The following is a 19,410-nucleotide window of genomic DNA, read 5'->3' as shown; positions in this document are numbered from 1 at the left end:
CAAAGATGTAAGTTTCAATACCTGTAACCCTTAGGAAACAGTAAGAAATTTTCCAAGGAAGCCACCAGATGTCTATCTGTTAGTGTTCAGAAACACATCATTACATAAGTGATTATATGCAGCTGCTTTTATTAAGAGCTCTGGGTGTCAGGAGTATTCAACTCAAATCTGACTCCGACCATACATTCGAGATGATCGTGTTTTTATATTCTATCATTTTATAACTTTCATGTTAATTATTAAACTTATATTGTTCTATTGTATACATAGATTTCAGTCAAGCATGGCTTCTCATGGTTCCCCCTTAAATTTCTAACATAGTTTCTCATGATTCTTCTTATGATTATACAATAATTATATTTAGTTACTAAACAATCATCACATCTAACAATTATATCATTTATCTTACTGCTTATGCAGGTGCAGTGATCTGAGAAAACACAAAGCCTAAATTTTCAAAGTCTATCTTTAACATTTTCCAGGGCTCCACTATCATATCCTCACTAATCATCTTCCTCTTAAATGCCTGATCATTCTGATTGCTTTGGAGGAAATTCTTTCTCTCTTTTAGCAAGAAATTATTAGGTGTGTATTCTCTGTAGAAAAAGAAAATTAAGTAAAAATATTTCTGACAGCCCTCTGGGATTCACTATGATATTTTTCATACACTAAACCAACTTCTGTGAATCTCTTGGAATTTTCTTGTCTTCCAAAGTTAATTTGGTACTGGTATTCCTTAGCTATGGTGAATGTAATAGTGAATACCCAATAGTGAATGTAATAGCTAAGCAAGTCATGCAAATGTTTTCATGTGTCTCTCCTCTTCAGCTTTGTTGGAGGTGAGAAAATAGCACAGATTTCTGGAACTTTTCCATGCAGACTGGCTCCTGTTCTCTGTGAATTGAGAACCATGTCTTGGACCACATGGTTCCGTTAGCAGGAGGAGTTGGAAACTTTTTTCATGTTTCTTAAAGACCCTGGCATTTGACCCAAAAGCTGGCCAGACTCTGTAAGTGTGATGTCTGATTGTTTTATGTTGACACTGAGAAGAGGGGGGAAATAATTACATAATTTTCAGCTTAGTTGTATAAGGGACACTGAAATAGCATCTTGTTCCCCTTTGGGTGGTGGATACAGAATGCCCTACTGCAGATATCACAGTAGTTAAAATTTTAGAAAAGACTACATTGATACCTTGAAAAATTAGAACAAACAGTGCTTTCTACCTCATCAAAGGTTATTGCAACTGTAGGTAATTCCTTCCTGTCCCTTTCTTGAAACTCATGTATGAAAAGTGGGTTATAGCTATGGGACCATAATAAGGGTACAGGCAAGAAACTCATATGCCAGGGTGAGTGGAAGTGTGAGGGTTTTGGATTTTGTGCCAGAATTCCCATTTGATGCTATTTAAAACTGAAGATCATGGCTAGACAGTGTGACCAGCCCTAGATGAGTGTACAGTCAGGCTCTATAATGTTTGTTTATATCCTGACTCTTGTGGAGCTGCTCCTGTAACAGCCCTGGGAGGCCTGAGATGAGACAAACAATGTAAAACTGGTCCATCTCACACAACCTCACTTCAGGCATCCAGCATCAGAGCTTGGATTAGGAGTCTCAGCTTCTCATAAAGCCAGTGGAGACATGTTGGTGCATATGTGTGCCTAGTCTCACCCAGATCCCAGTGGCTGAGACCTTCAGCTGGACCTTCCACACAAGGAATTTGAGTTGTAGTTGCACTGTGGGCTAAATATTTGTCAGTGTGTCATTCTTGTAGGAATTGCTTCCGTAACTCTGGGCTGCCCCCTTGCAAGAGAGGCACGTCCACTTTGACAGAAAGTCCTGTGAGAGGACTTTTAAACTAACCTGATCCAAAAGCACAAGCATTGAAAGGAGGGCTGTAAGATGTAGCTCTGAAAAAGCCACAGGAACAAGTGAAATAGAAGCAGAGGGCAGTGCTGGTGAAAGTTTCTGGGGCTGAATAAAGCCAAGGATAAACTATGTCTCTGTCTGGGAAGATTGGTACCTCCACAGCCTGGCAGGGTGGTTATTCTGTACAGGCCAGGAAGGCTGGAGCCTCTCCTTGGTGAGAGGAGATGGAGTGTCCTGTGAGAGAACAACAAAGCCATGAATTGAACATTTATGTTGCAAAATGAGCCTTTAATCGTGCTCTGGGGCAAGCAGGTAGGTGTTAGAGCACCTCTTTCTCTTTTCCAAAAGGTATCACCTCCCCTGTCTGAATGCTTGGTGTCAGCCAGGTGCTTACACAGATTCCCTCTCCAGGAAGCTTCCTGCTTTAACTTTGTCAGGACACAAGAAATAAATAAATAAATAAATAAATAAACAAACAAATAAATAAATAAGGGCTGATCCCAGGTCAAAAGCTGAGCTTGAAGAGAGTATCCTTAAACTTTTGCAGTGTGTAGGTTTTGGCTGGGCTGTTAGCATGGTCACCCTAAGGTGATGCTGTGCAGGATCTGTTTTCATGGTTGGTCCATGTGCCAGGGGTGCTGCTGTCCACAAGGCCTCATTTTCAGCGTAGTTAAACAAAGACATAATGGATTCTTCCCCAAAGTACAGGATACCATCAGCAGGCTCTGCAACTTCATTTATCCAAGCAAACTTCTGAGTTTTTCTCTCATTTGATGCCTCACAGAATGAGATCTCACTTTAAGTGAATTACAGCTAAAGCAAGGGATGGGAGCTGAGTATTTCAGCACAGTCCCTTCAGGAATAACAGCAACAAACACAAAAATTGCCCAAGACTCTCCTATGTGGGTCTCAGCAGCCAGTGCCTGCCAAGGAGAGGGCATGGCCTTTGGGAGCAGAGGAGGAGTGCAGCAGTGACCGCCCATCACATTGTGGTCCCTTTAAATCTCCTTCCCCACTTGGCAGCTCCGATTTTTCGGCGTTGCTATAGCAAATCTCCATGGCAATGACCCTAATCAGGGAAGGGGGGATGCTGAAGGGGCGCATGCTCGCAGTGCCTGCTGGAGCCTTGCCTGCTCTCCCCAGCTGCTCCGAGGCTCTGGCACCCAGGCAAGGAGAAGGAGCAGGTACTGGGCAGGCTGGTCCTTGGCGTGCATCGGGGGCCCGCGGCGCGGCCGGCAGCGGCGTGTGCGAGCGGCTTTGTGCGTGCAGGGCTCTGGGCTCAGCACATCTCACCCGCTTCTTGGTGAGCAGCCTGCAGGGAGCAAACTGCTGGCTTTTCACTGCTTCTCCTCGTTGCAGGCAGGGAAGACAGCTTGAGTTCTCGCTGGGAGCGATGGCGCCCGTGCGGAGCGAGGCGCGGGTGGGAATCCTGCTGCTGTCGGCGCTCAGCCTGCTCAGCGCCGGGCTCGTGGGGGCTGCCCAGGACCCCGGCACTGCCATCCCTGCAGAAAGTAGGTACCTGCTGCAATCGCACCTCCTGCAGTCGTACCCTGCCCTGCCTGCCTTCCTCCGCTGCCCCCAGCAGCCACACGGGCTCCCTGCTCCAGGGGAACCCGGCGCTGCCTGGTAATGATGAGTTTGTGCCGTGGCAGCAAAGCACATGAAAGCAACAGCCACAGAAACAGCATGCAAGCAAAGGATTAGTAGTTATTTAGGGGAAAATTGATAACTGCATACTCTTAATTTTCATTTGATCTTGTGCTCAAGCTCTTTGTAGGTCTCTAAGATTTGCTTCTTGAGAGTTTCATTTCATTAGATAGTTTTAATTGATATACATGGATTTGCCACAATACCTATGATGTTCTTACTAGTCTGATTATTGTTAGAAGAAAATTTGTGTGTATTTCTGCTGGGGCTTTGCATCTTGCTTATTTTATTATTTGGTTGGAACAATAGGTCAAGTTCAACTTCCTTGTAGCTACTACAAATCAACACAGGGGGTGTTTACCCAAACAGTGCATTTGGAAAGCAAATATAAATTTCTGAAATCCTGCAAACCTAAAAAATAAATAAATCTGACAGACTGGCTTGAGCACACCACAGAGCTGGGAGCTCTCGAATTTGAATCACAGCTCTATATGAGCTTCCCCTGTCATTTTAAGTCTCTAAACTTTCTCAGCTCCAAAATGAGGCAATAGTTCAAAGTTATTAGGGGATGGAGTCAATGTTCTCGGGGTGTTTTGGTGACAGCAAGTGGGAAATAGCCACTCATTAGAAACAAAAATGTCCTCTGGAAAAAAACCAACAAGTAAGATAATTGCATAAAAACAAATCTCTAGTTCTTAGTCATGCTTACTTTGTATCACAGCTATCTTTTTATATGACTATCAAAATATTTAATACAAAGTCTGATTTTGTCACTGCATTTTATTCACAATTAATTCCATTAGATGAAACTAATGGGATTTAGATGTTGTATTTCTTTCTTTTCCATTATCTTTTTTTTTTTTTTAATTAGGGCAAAGTTTTGGTCTGTTCTAAACCAGATCTCACTGTTATTTTGTGTGCCTGTTTCCTAGGAATTCATTAATTCTAATAAGTTTTGTGGTGAGTAGTCCATTTTATCTCCTCAAAGAAAAAATCAGGCTTGGAAAATACATGGTTCATACTCTTTGTGTGTCTGTGTCAGCACAGGCAAGTCAACACATTTGGGAAAATGTATACAGGAGTTTCTTGTTCTACTTGTATAGTGAAAACTCCCATTTGAATTGTAGAACAAAACTCTTGGCCAGGATTTCTGACCCAAGTGTCAAAGAATTATAAAAGCACAGAAAGGTGGGAAGGGCCCTTTAGAGCTCATCTGGTCCAACCCCCTGCCATGGGCAGGGACATCTTCAACTTTATCAGAGTCAAGTTCAACCTGACCTTGAACATTTCCTGGGATGGGGCATCTGCCACCTCTCTGGGCAACCCATGCCAGCACCTCACCACTCTCACAGCAAAAAACTTCTTCCTTAACTAATTTAAATTGACCCTCTTTTATTTCAGAACCATTACCCCTTGACCTATCACAACAGGCCCTGCAAAAAAGTCTGTCCCATCCTTCTTACAGGATCAAGGAATCTTTTTACCATCTTATTACCCTTCTCTAGCCAGGCTGTGGAGTCCCTTGAACAGCCTTTGAGGAAGATTCCTTGTCTTGTCTCACTCCTGAATTTAAGAGTGTGGACTGCAGGGCAGGTCAGAGTGTTTCTGGGGCAGTGTTACCCAGAGACACACTGCCCCATCCCAAGGAACAGGGGCTGTGAGCACTGCTACAAAAGCAAAATGCTATTTCAGTCTGAGACCAGGCCAGGAGCAAGGCTGTCAGCTGATTGTGAATTGTAAATTGTTTTGGGCTGCTGCAGGGACAGAGTTTTAAAGCCACAAGGAACTCCTGATGCTCCTCATCATCCACTTGTTGGGAGAGAGCTGCTAAGTGCTCCAGACACTTTCCTTTGCCTGCCAGGGCTCTTCCTGATGGTTAACCTGTGAAACTCTTCCCTTAGGACATTGTGGATGCTAAATGTTTGTGTGAGATTGCAGAACTGGTTTAAATTCAAGGGAAAAAATCCTAGAAAGGGCTGTTAGATACAGGGGGATTTCTTCTGGCTCAGGGGCTGCCTTAGCATGCTCCTGAGACCTGGGAGGCTCTTTGGGAATGCATCCCTCCAGACTTGCCCTGTTCTCATGCTATTCCAAGGCACCCATTGCTGGCCATGAAGGCATAACAGTGCCCAGGGATGCACCCTGGCATGGGGACATGACTGCACCAGTACTCTGCTAGGATGGACCTGGGCACTCTTGTGTCCATGAGAGGAGGCCAGTCAGACAGAGCTGACTGTTCCAGAGTGGAGCTATCCCACGCTCAAGGCTTGGGGATGCTCCCAGACTTCCAATATTCCTCAAGAGAGCAGGCTGTGGGAGACTGGGCACTGGGTCAGGCACTCACTTTGGTGTGATCTAGTAGAGATACTCCTGGATCTTTTCCTTGAGGCTCCACTGGCTACATCTCACCAGGAGCTGGTCCCTGTGGGCACTGACCCTTCCAGAGGGCACTGCCTCTGCAGCATGAGCAGCACTTCCCCATGGCTGCACTTGGGCCTCACTGTCAGCCCAGGCAAACTGGACCCAGGATGGCCCAGAGGGGAAAGGGGTCTCCAGTGCACATTCCTAACAGGGATGTGGGATGCACTTGGGCCATACTGAGTGTCCTTCAGCAGGGCAGAGCAGTGTGGGGCTCGATGCTTTCCTCTGCTCCCAGGTGTGTGACATGGCACTGGCAGCACGCCCTTAGCAGGAACATTCCCACATGGACCCCACGGTCTCTCCCCCAGCTGGTGGGAGGAATGTGTCCCTCCTGCAGCACCAGGAGCAGGACAGGGGCAGCAATGCTCCTTACAAGTGTGGGAGGTGCAGGAGTCACAGGAGAGGAGCATGAGAGTGAGTCACAGATCTCTTTAGCAGTGCAGACAGATCCTGTCCTGTGTGAGGCACTGGGATCTGGCTGGGGCTCCATCCCCTGCTCTCTGCCAGTCACACAGCCAGGCACAGCTCTTTATGCATAATTCTAATTAGCAATGATTAATTGTGTCCTTATACTTTATTCACAGCACTTAGCATATGCAAAAGACTGCTCAAGTTTGAAGTGGTGCTACTAATACTCACAGATTATTTTCTTTAAAGTTCCCTGCAATCCACTAGGATAAAAAAAAAGTTATTTCCCCAACCTCCCATTGCATTTATAGCCCAGATCACCCACTGTGGAAGCTAAAATATGGAATATGAGGACCAGAAGCTGGTCAGTCTGTTTTCATTAGCCAAGGTGCATGAAATACAAAGAATAAACACCAAGTGTATGCAAGGGGAAGTAAATTAGACTTACACAGTGCTTTCAGTCTCAGGTCTTCACCAAGAAGAAGCCAAAAAATACATTTTTTCTCTTCTCTCACTTCTCCCAAAACACACAAAGACACATAGAGTCTTTGTGCTGACAGGACCCATTTAAAGAGTTATAGCTGACTCTTGATAATTCTCATTATGTTAATCCACAGACCTGTTAAGTCTCCCTATGAATGATGGTCTGTTTCCAGCTGTCAGCAAGGAATTAATAGCACTCTGCTAAACTTTGCTATGATGTGACTCAAGATTTGGTTTCATGGCTGCTTTAAGCTGATGTAAGCCTGTGCTGCCTCTGCCCTTCTCCTCTCCATGACCTGGTCTCCTCTCCTTGCACTGTTTCTTCTCCTGGCCCCAGAACTTGGGCATTCAGGATCTGCTCTGGGGGGACAAAGGTCAGTGATCCAGCTGAGGGAGGAGCTGCATTGTCACTCCTGCTGGGAGCAAGTGGAAGTGTGGGATGCCATAGCCAAGGACAGAAAGCACAGTGGGATTGCTCCTATTGGCAACAGCGCTTATTTAGATTTGTTTGGTAAAACAGATGCTTAGGCATATTTCTGTTGGGGAAATGTCCAAGGGCACCTTGCTGAAAATATTGTGGGCATGAAGAGAGGTCAAATCCACAGAGGCAGGTCAGCTTAGCAGCTCAGCTCTTCATTCTGGAAAGCAGACCAAGGCAGAGAGTGATGGAGAACATCAAAGTCCTGAGTGGGACAAAGTTGGTGATTATTTAGTAACTGTCTCTTCCACTGCAAAAATTAGAGGCAGGAAATGAAAGCAGCAGATGTCAACTTCAGAGCAGACAAGAATGCTATTTTGTTCACTCAGTGAATTGCTGAGCTGTGGAACTCATTGCCACAGGATGTTGCAGATGACAAAAGTTTGCATGGATTCAGGAAGCAACAGTGCAAATTAATGTGAGAAAAATTCATGGAGGGCTTATCAGATGTAGAAACACCAGCCAAATGCAGGATATCCTCCAGCATCCTGCTAGGCTAGGAGAACATTGCCAGACACTTACTCTTGTGTCTTCCTTGAGTATCTGCCATTGGCTACTGGCTCCCAGCAGGCAGGGATGCTGACCTGACCCAGAGACAGCAGTGCCTGGAGAAGGATCCTCCACCATGGAGCACAGCCCAATAAATGACAGAAAAGAGTGAATATCCTGTTATGTGCTGAAACTGGCTGCATGTGCACTCTGACTTTGCAGGGCAGTGCTGTGTTAGGAGCTTTGCAGGTCTGATTCAGGACACTCAGAGCTGCACAGGCAGGTGTCCCCTTTGCCACCACCCTTCTGCTGCAGAAGATGCTTTGATACCAGGGCAGCTTCTTTCCCAGGACTGGCAGAAGTGAAATAACCACTTGGCATGGTTGTGCCATTCCACTAGTGCCCCCCTGTCCACACAGGAGCACTTGGCTGTCATAAATAGCAGTGAATGATCCCAACCATCCCATCACAGCTTTCACAAAGCCCTGGGAACACTTCCTGCGTGACAAGCAGTGACAGATTATGGAATTCATGCCTCTCCTCAAAAGTGCTTTCTCCCCACTGCAGAAGCAGGAGACATTAACTTATCACCTGATTTTTTTTTTCTCCTTCAGGTTCTGATTTTGAGAACACTTTGGTGCTTGTCAGCACTTCAGGGCATGCAGCACCTCCCTGAGGTGGAGCCAGGGCAAGGTGTTTCTGAGCAGACCAGAGTGAGAGGGAGCAGGGCATGACACTGAGTGAATGATGGATTTGCTGACACCATCTGAGCATGCAGGTTCTTTCTAAGGGCTCTGTTTCATGCTCTGAAGTAGAAACAATTAAATTACTGCAATACTGAAAGCAGGAGGAGGTTGAGTGTCTTTAAAGTGTGCTCAAAACCATCCTGTCATTACTCCTGTGCCTGCAGAGGCAGAGTCTTTGTGAGCAGTGCTGACAGAGGTGGGGACTTTGCATCTTCTCACAGAATGGGAATTAAATCCCTACCTTGATCCCCAGGTCTCCCTGAGATGCCACTTGCGCTGAGGGGAGGTGGAGAAGGACAGGTGGGACAGAAACTCCTCCTGAATAGATCAAAAACCCCTGAGAGGCTCGCTGGGGACTGACAAGCACTCTGGCTGCTCCCTTCCTCCAGGTACAAGTCAGAAGGCAGTGCTGGCAGCAGGCTGCCAGGCACAGAGGGTGCCAGGCACAGAGGGTGCCAGGCACAGAGGGTGCTGCAGGGTGCTCAGCAGGTCCCTGGCTCCACACAGCTCCCCAGCCATCTCAGCAGCAGCTTTGCACCCTCTGCTCTGGGAGAGCAGCACAGGTGGCTGCATGAGGACAAGGATTTCAGCACTCCCCCCACCAGGGGGGCTCTGGGATCAGTAGGAAATGTCATCTTTCCCCATGACCCCTGCATCTCCTCCAGTGCCTGCAATTTCTTCTGCTGAAAACTCACACATCATTAACTTCAAACAGTCAGAGATTGGTGCAGGGTGAACCCTGGCAGAGCAGAAATGTCAGATATTTAGAGACAATTTGGTGGGTTTTTTCAGGTGTGTTACTGGGAATGGAAGTAAAAAAAAACCTCAGTCTGTGTGATTCTATTTTCTCCTTTTCCCTGTTTTTAAGCACCTGGAGGGAGCCTACAAGAAAGATGGGGAGAGACTTTTTACAAGACCATGTTGTGGTCTTAGTTACAGTTCTTTCTGTAAACCAATTATTTAGTTTTCTTTACTTTTAGGGATGAATATATTCACACTTGTGTACAGAGGTGCCAGCTTCCTTGGACACATTTGGGACAACAGCAGAGAGGAGTCTCTACAGGAATTTAAAATTAGAAATTAAGATAAGATTGAAGATATTAATGAAACAGAGGGAGTTAGCTGGAAATCTGGTAGCATGGAAAGAAGTGAGCCATTTTAGTTGTCAAGTCCCCTCCTCCTCCAGTCTCTGCCTTTTCCCTGCCCTGCCCCTCTGTGCACACACACTGGCAGCAGCTGCAGAGCCAGTGGGATGCTTTGCATTCCTGGCAGAGAAAAAATACAGCAGCAGGTGAAAGGAAGCAAATACAGATCTGGCATTGTCCCTTGCCAAGCTGCTCTGTAAGAGCTCCTGTAAAAACAGACCTGCCTGTCTGGTTCCTGAACCACTGCAAACTGCTATTTTCAGTGTATCTGTTGAGAATTAACCCATGTCTGAGAAGGGCTAATGTGGAATTCACATGCCCTCTGAACAGAGAGAAGCTGTGAGACAAGCAGAGAAGAAGGAAAACACAATTCTTATCTCACTTGCTGTGCCTGTGTTGTGCTAAAGTAGAATGCAGTATGGAGATTGTTTACCCACAGTGAAGATGTTTTGTTTCCTTGTCCTATCAGGGCCAAGAAGTGTGTGTGTGTCAGACTGTCATGGGACAGTCAGGAGAGAATGAGAGAGGAGTGCAGTGTGAGCAGTTGTGAGCAAGAGTGAGTGCGTGGCAGATTCAGTTTAGATACAATGTACATAGTACAATAAAAAAAAATAAAATAAAGTAATTAATTAGCCTTCTGATGATGGAGTCAGATGCATCATTCTCTCTCCCCTTCATCGGAGTTGCCTTTGATTTACAATAGGGAAAGGATTTCAGTTCAAACGGGAGAGGCTGGGGGCTGAAGCAGCAGGCAGAGTCAATCTGAGCCATGCTCAGAAAAGCACACCCAGCAAAGCACTCTGTGGTTTTTGCTGATCCTGTCACATTTGCACAAAGATAGATACAGGCAGCCTTGATCCTGCACAGAGATAGATATGAGCAGCCTGATTTTGCACAGAGATAGACACAGGAGCCCTGATCTTGCACAGAGATGGATACAGGCAGCCCTGATTTTGCACAGAGATAGATACAGGCAGCCCTGATTTTGCACAGAGATAGATACAGGCAGCCCTGATCTTGCACAGAGATGGATACAGGAGCCCTGATCTTGCACAGAGATGGATACAGGCAGCCCTGATTTTGCACAGAGATGGATACAGGCAGCCCTGATTTTGCACAGAGATGGATACAGGCAGCCCTGATTTTGCACAGAGATAGATACAGGAGCCCTGATCTTGCACAGAGATGGATACAGGAGCCCTGATTTTGCACAGAGATGGATACAGGAGCCCTGATCTTGCACAGAGATGGATACAGGAGCCCTGATTTTGCACAGAGATGGATACAGGAGCCCTGATCTTGCACAGAGATGGACACAGGCAGCCCTGATCTTGCACAGAGATGGATACAGGCAGCCCTGATCTTGCACAGAGATGGATACAGGCAGCCCTGATCTTGCACAGAGATGGATACAGGAGCCCTGATCTTGCACAGAGATAGATACAGGCAGCCCTGATTTTGCACAGAGATGGATACAGGCAGCCCTGATTTTGCACAGAGATAGATACAGGCAGCCCTGATTTTGCACGCACGCAGGTGTGGGTGCCTGGTAAGAGCTGGAGTTTCTCCTGGCAAGCTCTGTGAGTATTCCTCCTGCTAAACTGTGCTGCTGAACTGCACTTTCCTGCTAAACTGTGCTGCTGAACGGCACTTTCCTGCTGTGACAGTGATGTCTATCTCTGCCTCCCCCGCAGGCCGGCCCTGCGTTGACTGCCACGCGTTCGAGTTCATGCAGAGGGCGTTGCAGGACCTGAAGAAGACGGCGTACAGCCTGGACACGCGGGTACGTGTCCTGCGGGAACGCTCTCCCTCAGCCTTTATCTCTGCCTTTCCCTCGGCCTTTATTTATCTCCCGGCGGCCAGGGCTGCCTGGCTGGCTGCAGCAGACGTGACACCCCTGCTGACTCACTCCCATCCCAGCAAATAGGTTTAGAGCAAGCACGGATCGTTTTTCACAGTCTGCAGAGGTTCAGTAATGATCATCCAGTCTGACTTCTTGCATAACAGCCTAAGGAGTTACCTCAGACAGTCCCTGCACCAAAGGGAGAGGGAAAGAAGATGTACAAAGGAGAGGAAAACAAGACAGACGATTTACTCTGTGCCTCACACCATTGCTTCCCAGCTGTGGACTGACTATTCACTGCAGGAGCAGAAATGAGCAGGAGAGAGAGAAGGTGGCAGGCAGGGCTGGCAGAGGAGAGGGAAGCAAACACACTCACCCCCTTTGCTCGGGGGTCGATGCTTTGTGGAAAAGGGAGAAGCACATTTTTTTCATGCATTTATCACAGCACACAGAGGATTCTGCCACTTCACGTGGCAATCTCCAGAGGTCTCAGTGAGCAAAATGAGGATGTGTTAAATGCCCTGATTTTAGTAATTCATACATGTATGGGTTTGTAAATATGTACAAACTGGCTGGGGTAGGATTTCCACAGTGGTTCTGCTGCTGAAGTTTGCAAGAGGCAGAAGGTGTCTCTCCTCTAATAAAGCCCCCCTCCATGTATGTCTTGTTCTACCACTCCTTCCTTTGAGCAGGTGAGAGGGCTCCTTAAGGGCTCCTCTACAGTCACACTCAGCTCAAATTGTCATTCCCAGCAAAGCCAACCAAAGGGACATAAATCAATTATGTGTCTCAAATCATCAGTCAATTGTGTAGCTTTGCCTTTGGTTTGTTGTGACCTTGGGCAGCCGTGTCAGGCCCTAGACAATAAAGTTGGAGTGACTTCAGCTTTCCTGAGCTATCAATAACAAACTGATTAGGACAGAGTTCTGAGTGTGGGTTACATTCCAAAAGTTTCCCATGCACTTGAGTAATAATAAATAACTCTTTAAGTGGTAAAGTGTCAGTAGAGGGGCTTTACTTCCAGCAGCTGTGCTGGGCACTTCTGGTGCATAGCAGAGTTCCACTTGTTTGGATTAGGGTCAGCTGAAATGTTTTGTACTTACACATGACGTGTCAAGACCAGGTGCAATTGCAGCTGTGCTGCTTCTTGTGCTGTCAACAGGCTTTGCTGGGAAGTTAAAGATTTTTTTGGAATGCAATGGAGGCAGCACAATTCCTTAATCCCAGGCACAGAGGTGTTCAGATGTGTCTGTGGTGTCTGTTCTGCCTGGAGAGTGGACTGAGGGTGCAGCCCACCAGAGAGCAGCGCTGCCTTGGGAGAGGTGAGGCAGAGTATAAAGGGAGGAGCTGGTGCCAGGGTGCCACAAGATGAATTTCTGTTCCTGTGAGGACCTGGACAGGCCTGACATGCCATGGCATGACTGAGACAGCTCCCAGTGTTACAGAGCAAGGGGCACAGGAACTGTGCATCACAAAACCAAACAGAACCTTAAACAGCTGTTTGTAGGATCACCCACCCTTAGACAACTGATCTTAACACTGCTGGTAAATAAAGGCTGTATTACTGTACACTTTTCCCAGCCTTTGGATTGATACTCCAAAGGGCTTTCTATCAGAGATGCTTTGGTTAAACACAAATTATTGATGCAGGGATACTAAAGTGAAATACAGCAGCCAAGGCCCTACAAATGGCACACTGTGGCCTTCTATACTCTGACAGGTAGAGCTTCCATATCCTTACTCCACTGCTGATGCTTGGCTCATGCTGACCAGCTATAATTTTTTGAGTTTGACACACAAATAACTTCACTGAATAACTCCTGAGTCTTGGAAATTGTCGCTACAAGGCAAGCCCCATGCAGGATTGCTCCTGCATATCAGAGACTTTCTAAGCCAATGCCATCAAGGCCCACAATTAATTTTTGTAATTGATACCTCTCTTTCACAGTCTTTCAGTTTGCTATTGAGTGCTCCCAGAGCTGCTCTTCCTGCCCGTAAATAGTCCTGAGTGACGCCCAGGCAGAGTTTGTGGTAGCAGTGACAGCTTGTTGGCATTGCTGTGAAATCCAATAAGCCTGTTTGATGTTAAGATGATTCTATGATTTCTCCTGGGCTCCCAACAATGGGAGCATTCACTCATCCAAGATTTCATTGTGCAAGCAGGGAGCAGTGCTGAGCAGTGCCTGCCGTTGAGCTAAGCTGATAAGTGAAAGCAGGCAAGGAATGTGAACAAACCCTCTGTAATGCAAAGGTGGGTGTCAAAAGTTTGAGTTGAGGAGGATACAGGGCTGGGGAGGGGAGGGAAAGCCGTTCTGAAACAGCCTGTCTTGCACAGGCTTGCAGTCTGAGAAGAAGTGAATAACAGAGAGTGGGCACTGCTGGGGGACAGAGGTGCTGCTGCCCAGGCCAGGCAGGAGGGGAGCAGGACCACACAGGAGTGCCCAGCTTCTCCTTTGGAAAGCTTCTCCTCCTTCTCCTTCTCCTTCTCCTTCTCCTTCTCCTTCTCCTTCTCCTTCTCCTTCTCCTTCTCCTTCTCCTTCTCCTTCTCCTTCTCCTTCTCCTTCTCCTTCTCCTTCTCCTTCTCCATGGTTAATTAGCCCCTTGCTGTGTCCAGTGTGTCAGGAGGTATCAGGACAGAGGAACACCAGCAGGGAGAAGACCTTCTGTTGTTTCACAGAGCTTTGAGATCATTTCTTAACAAGTGGGTTTCAATCTCTAATGGGTTTTTGCAGTGTAGATGGGAAACTCATTCACAGTGAATTTAAACCCACTAAATTCATTTTTTCTCCCCTCAAGAAACTCTTCAAGGCCAGTCTGCAAACTGCTTGAGGGACCGCAGACCACAGGGTGAAAACCACAAGAAATGCTCAGGAAGAAGTTTCTCTTCAGTCACAATTGCACTTGCTGATGTGAATTCCTTGCACCAACAATCTTGAGTCTCATGAGAAATTGGCTTCTGAAATGATGGTGCCATGCAAAAGGCTCAGCCTTTGTTTCACAAAAGTCTGAGAAGAATCCACAAAATATTTAAGTTATTTGATCACAATTAAATAAATGATACTTGAATATCTTTAAAGATCTAAAATTATATTTCCCCCTGTATGCAGAGAAAAAAAGCTCGGAAATACTTTTCCACTAAGGAGTTCCAAATACAACAGCAAGTAATTTTAAATGATGTATATTGGGAATGGTTTTTAGGCTTTTGCTCAAGTACTGATAATAAAACAACTGTCAGTAATTTAACTCAGATTGAAATAGGAACCACATACTCAGACCTAGATCTGCCTTGAAAGATTACGAGTTTCAGACAACAGGGTTAGACTGACAGCTAGGTTCAACTCAGAGTTGTTCTAGAGAACCAGCAGTGTAACTGAGAGCACAACTGGCTCCTCAGCACTTGCTGTCTGCTGCAATTAAATTATACAGGGCTGAAGGCATCATCAACAGGAAGCCATCAATCACCACCAAGGAATTAAGAGCAGTGCAGTTGAAAGTGGAATCTGTCGCAGTGCTTATAAAGGACACTTTAATAATTTTGACAGCATACTCCCTGGAAGTTAACTGTGAAAATGAAAACATTCAAACTATAAAAATACTCTCCCTGCATCTCAGTTCTGAATATACTCATTTCATCACTTTTTCTGGATGAAAACCAGCATTAAGAACAATGATTTTTCACTCAGCAGAGCACCTTGGCTACAGCTGTGCAGAGGGATTAGATCTAATCAATTATGGACTCTTTTAAAGCAGTATATTCAGTTCTTTGATTTCATGGATTTTTGTTTGGTTTTTTTTTTTTCAGACAGAAACCCTCCTCCTGAGAGCAGAAAAGAGAGGCCTGTGTGATTGCTTTCATGCAATACACTGAAATGAGCACTGGGATTTGGCCAATGGACATATATTCATTTTTAAAATGTTGTTCAGTGAATTACAGGAAGATACAGAGTGCAAGTTGTGCTCCACCATAAGGAAAAGCATTTTTATCAAAACAGGTATAGCTCAGATTATTTTTGCTTTGTCGTGGTTTGTCATAAGTCTATGTGATATTGCATCTGCTGAAATGTCAAGGGAAGAAACAATGCCAAAGTCTTGCTTATGGGTTTTATGCAAGGATAGCATCCTGCTTTTTTTGGTATTTCAAGCCAAAAATTGTCCTTGGACTCTCGGGGCAATCTCTTGGCTTATGTGAATTGCCATAGATCTGTGAAAGTTAGTGAAGTCAAATTTTTAAATGTATTTATAGAAGAATAACATGAAAAGGAAGCTACTTTGCCATGATGCATAGATAAACATTTACAAACAAGCAGACTTGGCATTATCTAGAAATGAATAGTTGTCACTGACTGCTTGGCAGTCCAAGGAAGGAATTTGTTCCACAATTGTATCAATAGTCCAGTGCACAGAAAACACAGTAATCTGTCTCACAATTTTGATTTCTTCAGAGCCACACAGTAGCTGTGATCTTTTTGGAGAGATTTATTAAGTATCTAATGTGATCAGTAACATTTGTAATCACATGAATACTGCCTGGCAGTTGAACTGATTGCATCTGCCAAAATCTTCTGGAGAAATGTCTTTCATTAAGCAAATCACATGCTGGATTGAACCACTCAAAGTGGCCTCTACAGAGAGTTTTGGCAGAGAGCCTACACAATGCCTGCCTGTCCAGGACTCTCTTGCAAACTGTATTTTAGGAAATATTTAAATTCTACCAAGATGGTCCTTAGTTCTTGCATGGACTCAGCACTCTGTCAGGGTGGGTTACAGTGCTGATGTTATTTGTATTCCTGCTGCAGTGTGAGACAAGAGAGAACAAAACAATTAAAGCAGTGTAGAAGTAGTAGACAGCAAGATTGTGTCTTATTACTCTTTAAAAGAGAATAGCAAATTCTTTCTCATTGTTTGCATTTTTTCCTTTATTTTGGGAAGCAGAACAGAAAATGGCCCCAGTGGAAAGTTCCTGTTGATAATAATACATTTTTCATTGGGCTCAAAACATCATCCCAAAGTAGAGATTTGTGTATCAGCTTGAGCATCAGACTGAAAACTTTTATACAAACAAGAATATTGGAGCAGGATCAACAAAAAAAGTAGTTTTCAAAGTAATTTTACTAATTCTTTTCAGTATGTCTGTCTTTCTATGGGTGGCTGGTGTTTTTGACATTTTGCTCTCACCCTGCTCAGTAAGTTTGGATGGAAGCTGTCTGTATGTTTCCAAACTGCTTCTCTCCCATTTTGTCTGCAACATAAAACACAAGGAAATAGGGAACTTTGACCCACTGCCAACTTATTATTTCATGTGCAGTCCTACTCAGTAACACAAAGGAGCATGTTGCCATATATTTTGCCAAAGTTGTTTGAAAGGCGTGTGGTTCTCAGCAAGGAAAACCTTCCTTGCACCTGCATTTCAAAGAAGAAATCCCCTTTGTCCTTTGTGGTATCCCAGCAAACCCCTTTAGAGGTCCTTGGGACCTGTTTTGTGTACAAGAGAAGCAGCATGACACAGCAGCAGCTCCCTTCTGGTAGCATCACACTGCACTGTGGCACCATCACAGACCAAATTTTATTGTACAAAGAAAACAGTAGGATTAACACAGCTTCCTTGCAAAATACCAGCCTTTGGCTTCTTTACTCCCACTTATATTTGGACCAAAGTAATGCACAGCTTTTGAGCCAGCTTTTTGCAGGAGATGGAGTCCCAGCACTGAACCTGTGAATTTTCCAGCACAGCTCCCCTTTTCAGGGGGCAGCATGTCTGTGGTTGGTATTGATAGTGTGCATGCTTATTCTGCTGGTACCCTAAAGAATCTTGCAGAGTCCTGTAGCAAGAAATGGGTTTTTTTGTTCATGTTTTCATTTAGAAATATGGTTGCTCACAGTTGAATTTTGATATATGCAGCTTGTGACAATATAAAGGTGGAATGAATGACAAGTGGATGTTGTCTGACTCCCAAAGGGATCAGTGTGACACTGCAACTTTATGGTTGGAACAGAATGATTATTCTGTACTTTTCTTTGTCTATAATGCAACACAATAAAAGGGCAAGATGCATTATAATTTTTGGTGTGCTTTCTTTCTGATTTGACAAATTGATGGTGCTTATGCATTAATTAATGTCTGTTCTTTAATTAGGCAGAAAATACACAGAGAAAAAATGCTATTTTTAATACAAAAATAAGAAGACCTTGCATTCAAGCTAAATGTATTAATATATTCTAATTTGCTGAAGTAGAAAATCCAACTCACTCTTATTTGAAATAAAGGTACAGCAATGATTTTGTGAGTTTCTTTAAGGACCCCTTACTCTATACTTGGTGATTTTGATAAAGTTCCTTATAATTACAGGATGACATGAAGAAAAATTGGAGCTAGATAGTTTTAATTTATTTTTGCTCAGGAAGTGAATTTAAATTCAGAACCCCTTGAGTCTCCACTTACTAGAAGAAACCCTGTATTTTGCAGAAGGGTTTAATTGCAGGAGTGCTTAAAACAGAAAGTTTTTTCTCTCACCCAACATTTCCAGTACTTTTTTTTGCTGCAGAGCCAAGGCAGTGCTCATGACCTTTTGAAGCCAAGCTGTGTCTTCTCTCCTCTTGGTGCAGTACTGCTGCTGATAGCCCTGGGCACATGGTGTTTGTACACAGGGTGGAATGCAGAGGGTAGCCTGTGAAATTCACAGCCAAGTCCTCCCTGGAAGAGAAATGGCATAATGGTGTTAGTGTGGTGCTGTCTCTGGGCAGGCAAGGTGACAGAAATCCTGGTAATGATCCCCACATCTCCAGAGCTTCTCATACCTGAGCCAGTGCCTTCTTTGGGTGTAATTCTGTGTGTATTCCAAGTCAGTAGTTTTGAGCTGAGTCTCAGAACAACTCTAGGAAGACATGTCTGGATTTCATTCTGGAAATGGAAACACAGTTTATCTTGCTTGTAATGTAGAACCCTGTTAGGTTACACCAAAGCTCAATAGTGTTATTGCTAGCTGAATCTAGCTGGTGAATGGACTCTCTGGAATACTCTGAAAATCCTGTGGAATGCCCTCTCCAGATGGAAACATCATATTTAGAAAGCAGTTATGTCTCTGTACCCAGAACTGTCTGTAGTAAATCCTGGGTGATCTGAGCATCTGATACACATTCCCCATTTTCAGAGAAATAAAGTGTGGAAGTATTTCCTTTAAGAGTGACCATGTAGTTTGTGTGCCCCAGGCTGGAAGCCAAAGACAAGAGCTCCTCCTGTAGCAGTGGGACTCATGGTTTGCACACAGATCTCACCCTGGTGAGACAAAGCACTTGCTGAGCTGAAGGAGGCTAACAGGAGTCCCAGCTGAGTTCAAAGTTTAGCTCAAATGTGTAATTTAAAAGCAGAAAGGCTCTGAGGCTGTTGAGCCTTTTGTAAGGCAGAGAAGCATAAAGGATGTTTTCCCTTTGGAACTGGTGCAAGGCAGGAAATTTGCCCTTGCCCCTCTTGGGCTGCAGAGAGACCCCCTTACCTGGAGCAATGCTCTGCTCAGTCCTTCCCTGGCCAGGAGTCAGGGCATGGGAGAAGAGGGGAGCAATGTAGAGGGGAAAAGAAGCTGCCCTTTGCAGCCTGGCTGAGTTCCTGGAGATCAGGGCTCCTGCCAGAGAAACCAGAGCTGCAGCCTCCCAGGGATTTATGTGCTGAGCATGGTAAGCAGGGGCTGCAACCCCCTGGCTGAGGGCAGTGCTGCAGACAAAGTATCACAGTGGGGTCAGAGCCAGGATTTGAAAAGGGGAGCCCAGAGATGTTTTGTGCACTGGTGCAAAAGAAGGGATCATTCCTCACACTCTCATCAAGCACAGCATGTGAAATTTCCAAACTTTCCAGAACCTGCTTTTGAGAGCTGTGCAATGAAATGCAGA

At 45.1% G+C, this 19,410-nt stretch overlaps 1 protein-coding gene across 1 annotated transcript; it reads left to right on the top strand.

Moving 5' to 3' along the window:
* Nucleotides 1-2,936: 2,936 nt before the first annotated feature.
* On the top strand, nt 2,937-17,587 carry C4H4orf48 (chromosome 4 C4orf48 homolog). Its single transcript, XM_036382284.2, has 4 exons — nt 2,937-3,053; nt 3,229-3,380; nt 11,381-11,469; nt 15,332-17,587. Exons 2-4 carry the CDS (start codon nt 3,263-3,265, stop codon nt 15,395-15,397), a joined length of 273 nt encoding a protein of 90 aa, XP_036238177.1. The 5' UTR covers nt 2,937-3,053; nt 3,229-3,262; the 3' UTR covers nt 15,398-17,587.
* The last annotated feature ends 1,823 nt before the right edge of the window (nt 17,588-19,410 follow it).

The sequence above is a fragment of the Molothrus ater genome, chromosome 4 (assembly GCF_012460135.2).
Source record: "Molothrus ater isolate BHLD 08-10-18 breed brown headed cowbird chromosome 4, BPBGC_Mater_1.1, whole genome shotgun sequence".
NCBI lineage: Eukaryota > Metazoa > Chordata > Aves > Passeriformes > Icteridae > Molothrus > Molothrus ater.
The sequence above is the reverse complement of the archived record's forward strand: the minus strand, read 5'-3'. Positions and strand labels throughout refer to the sequence as shown.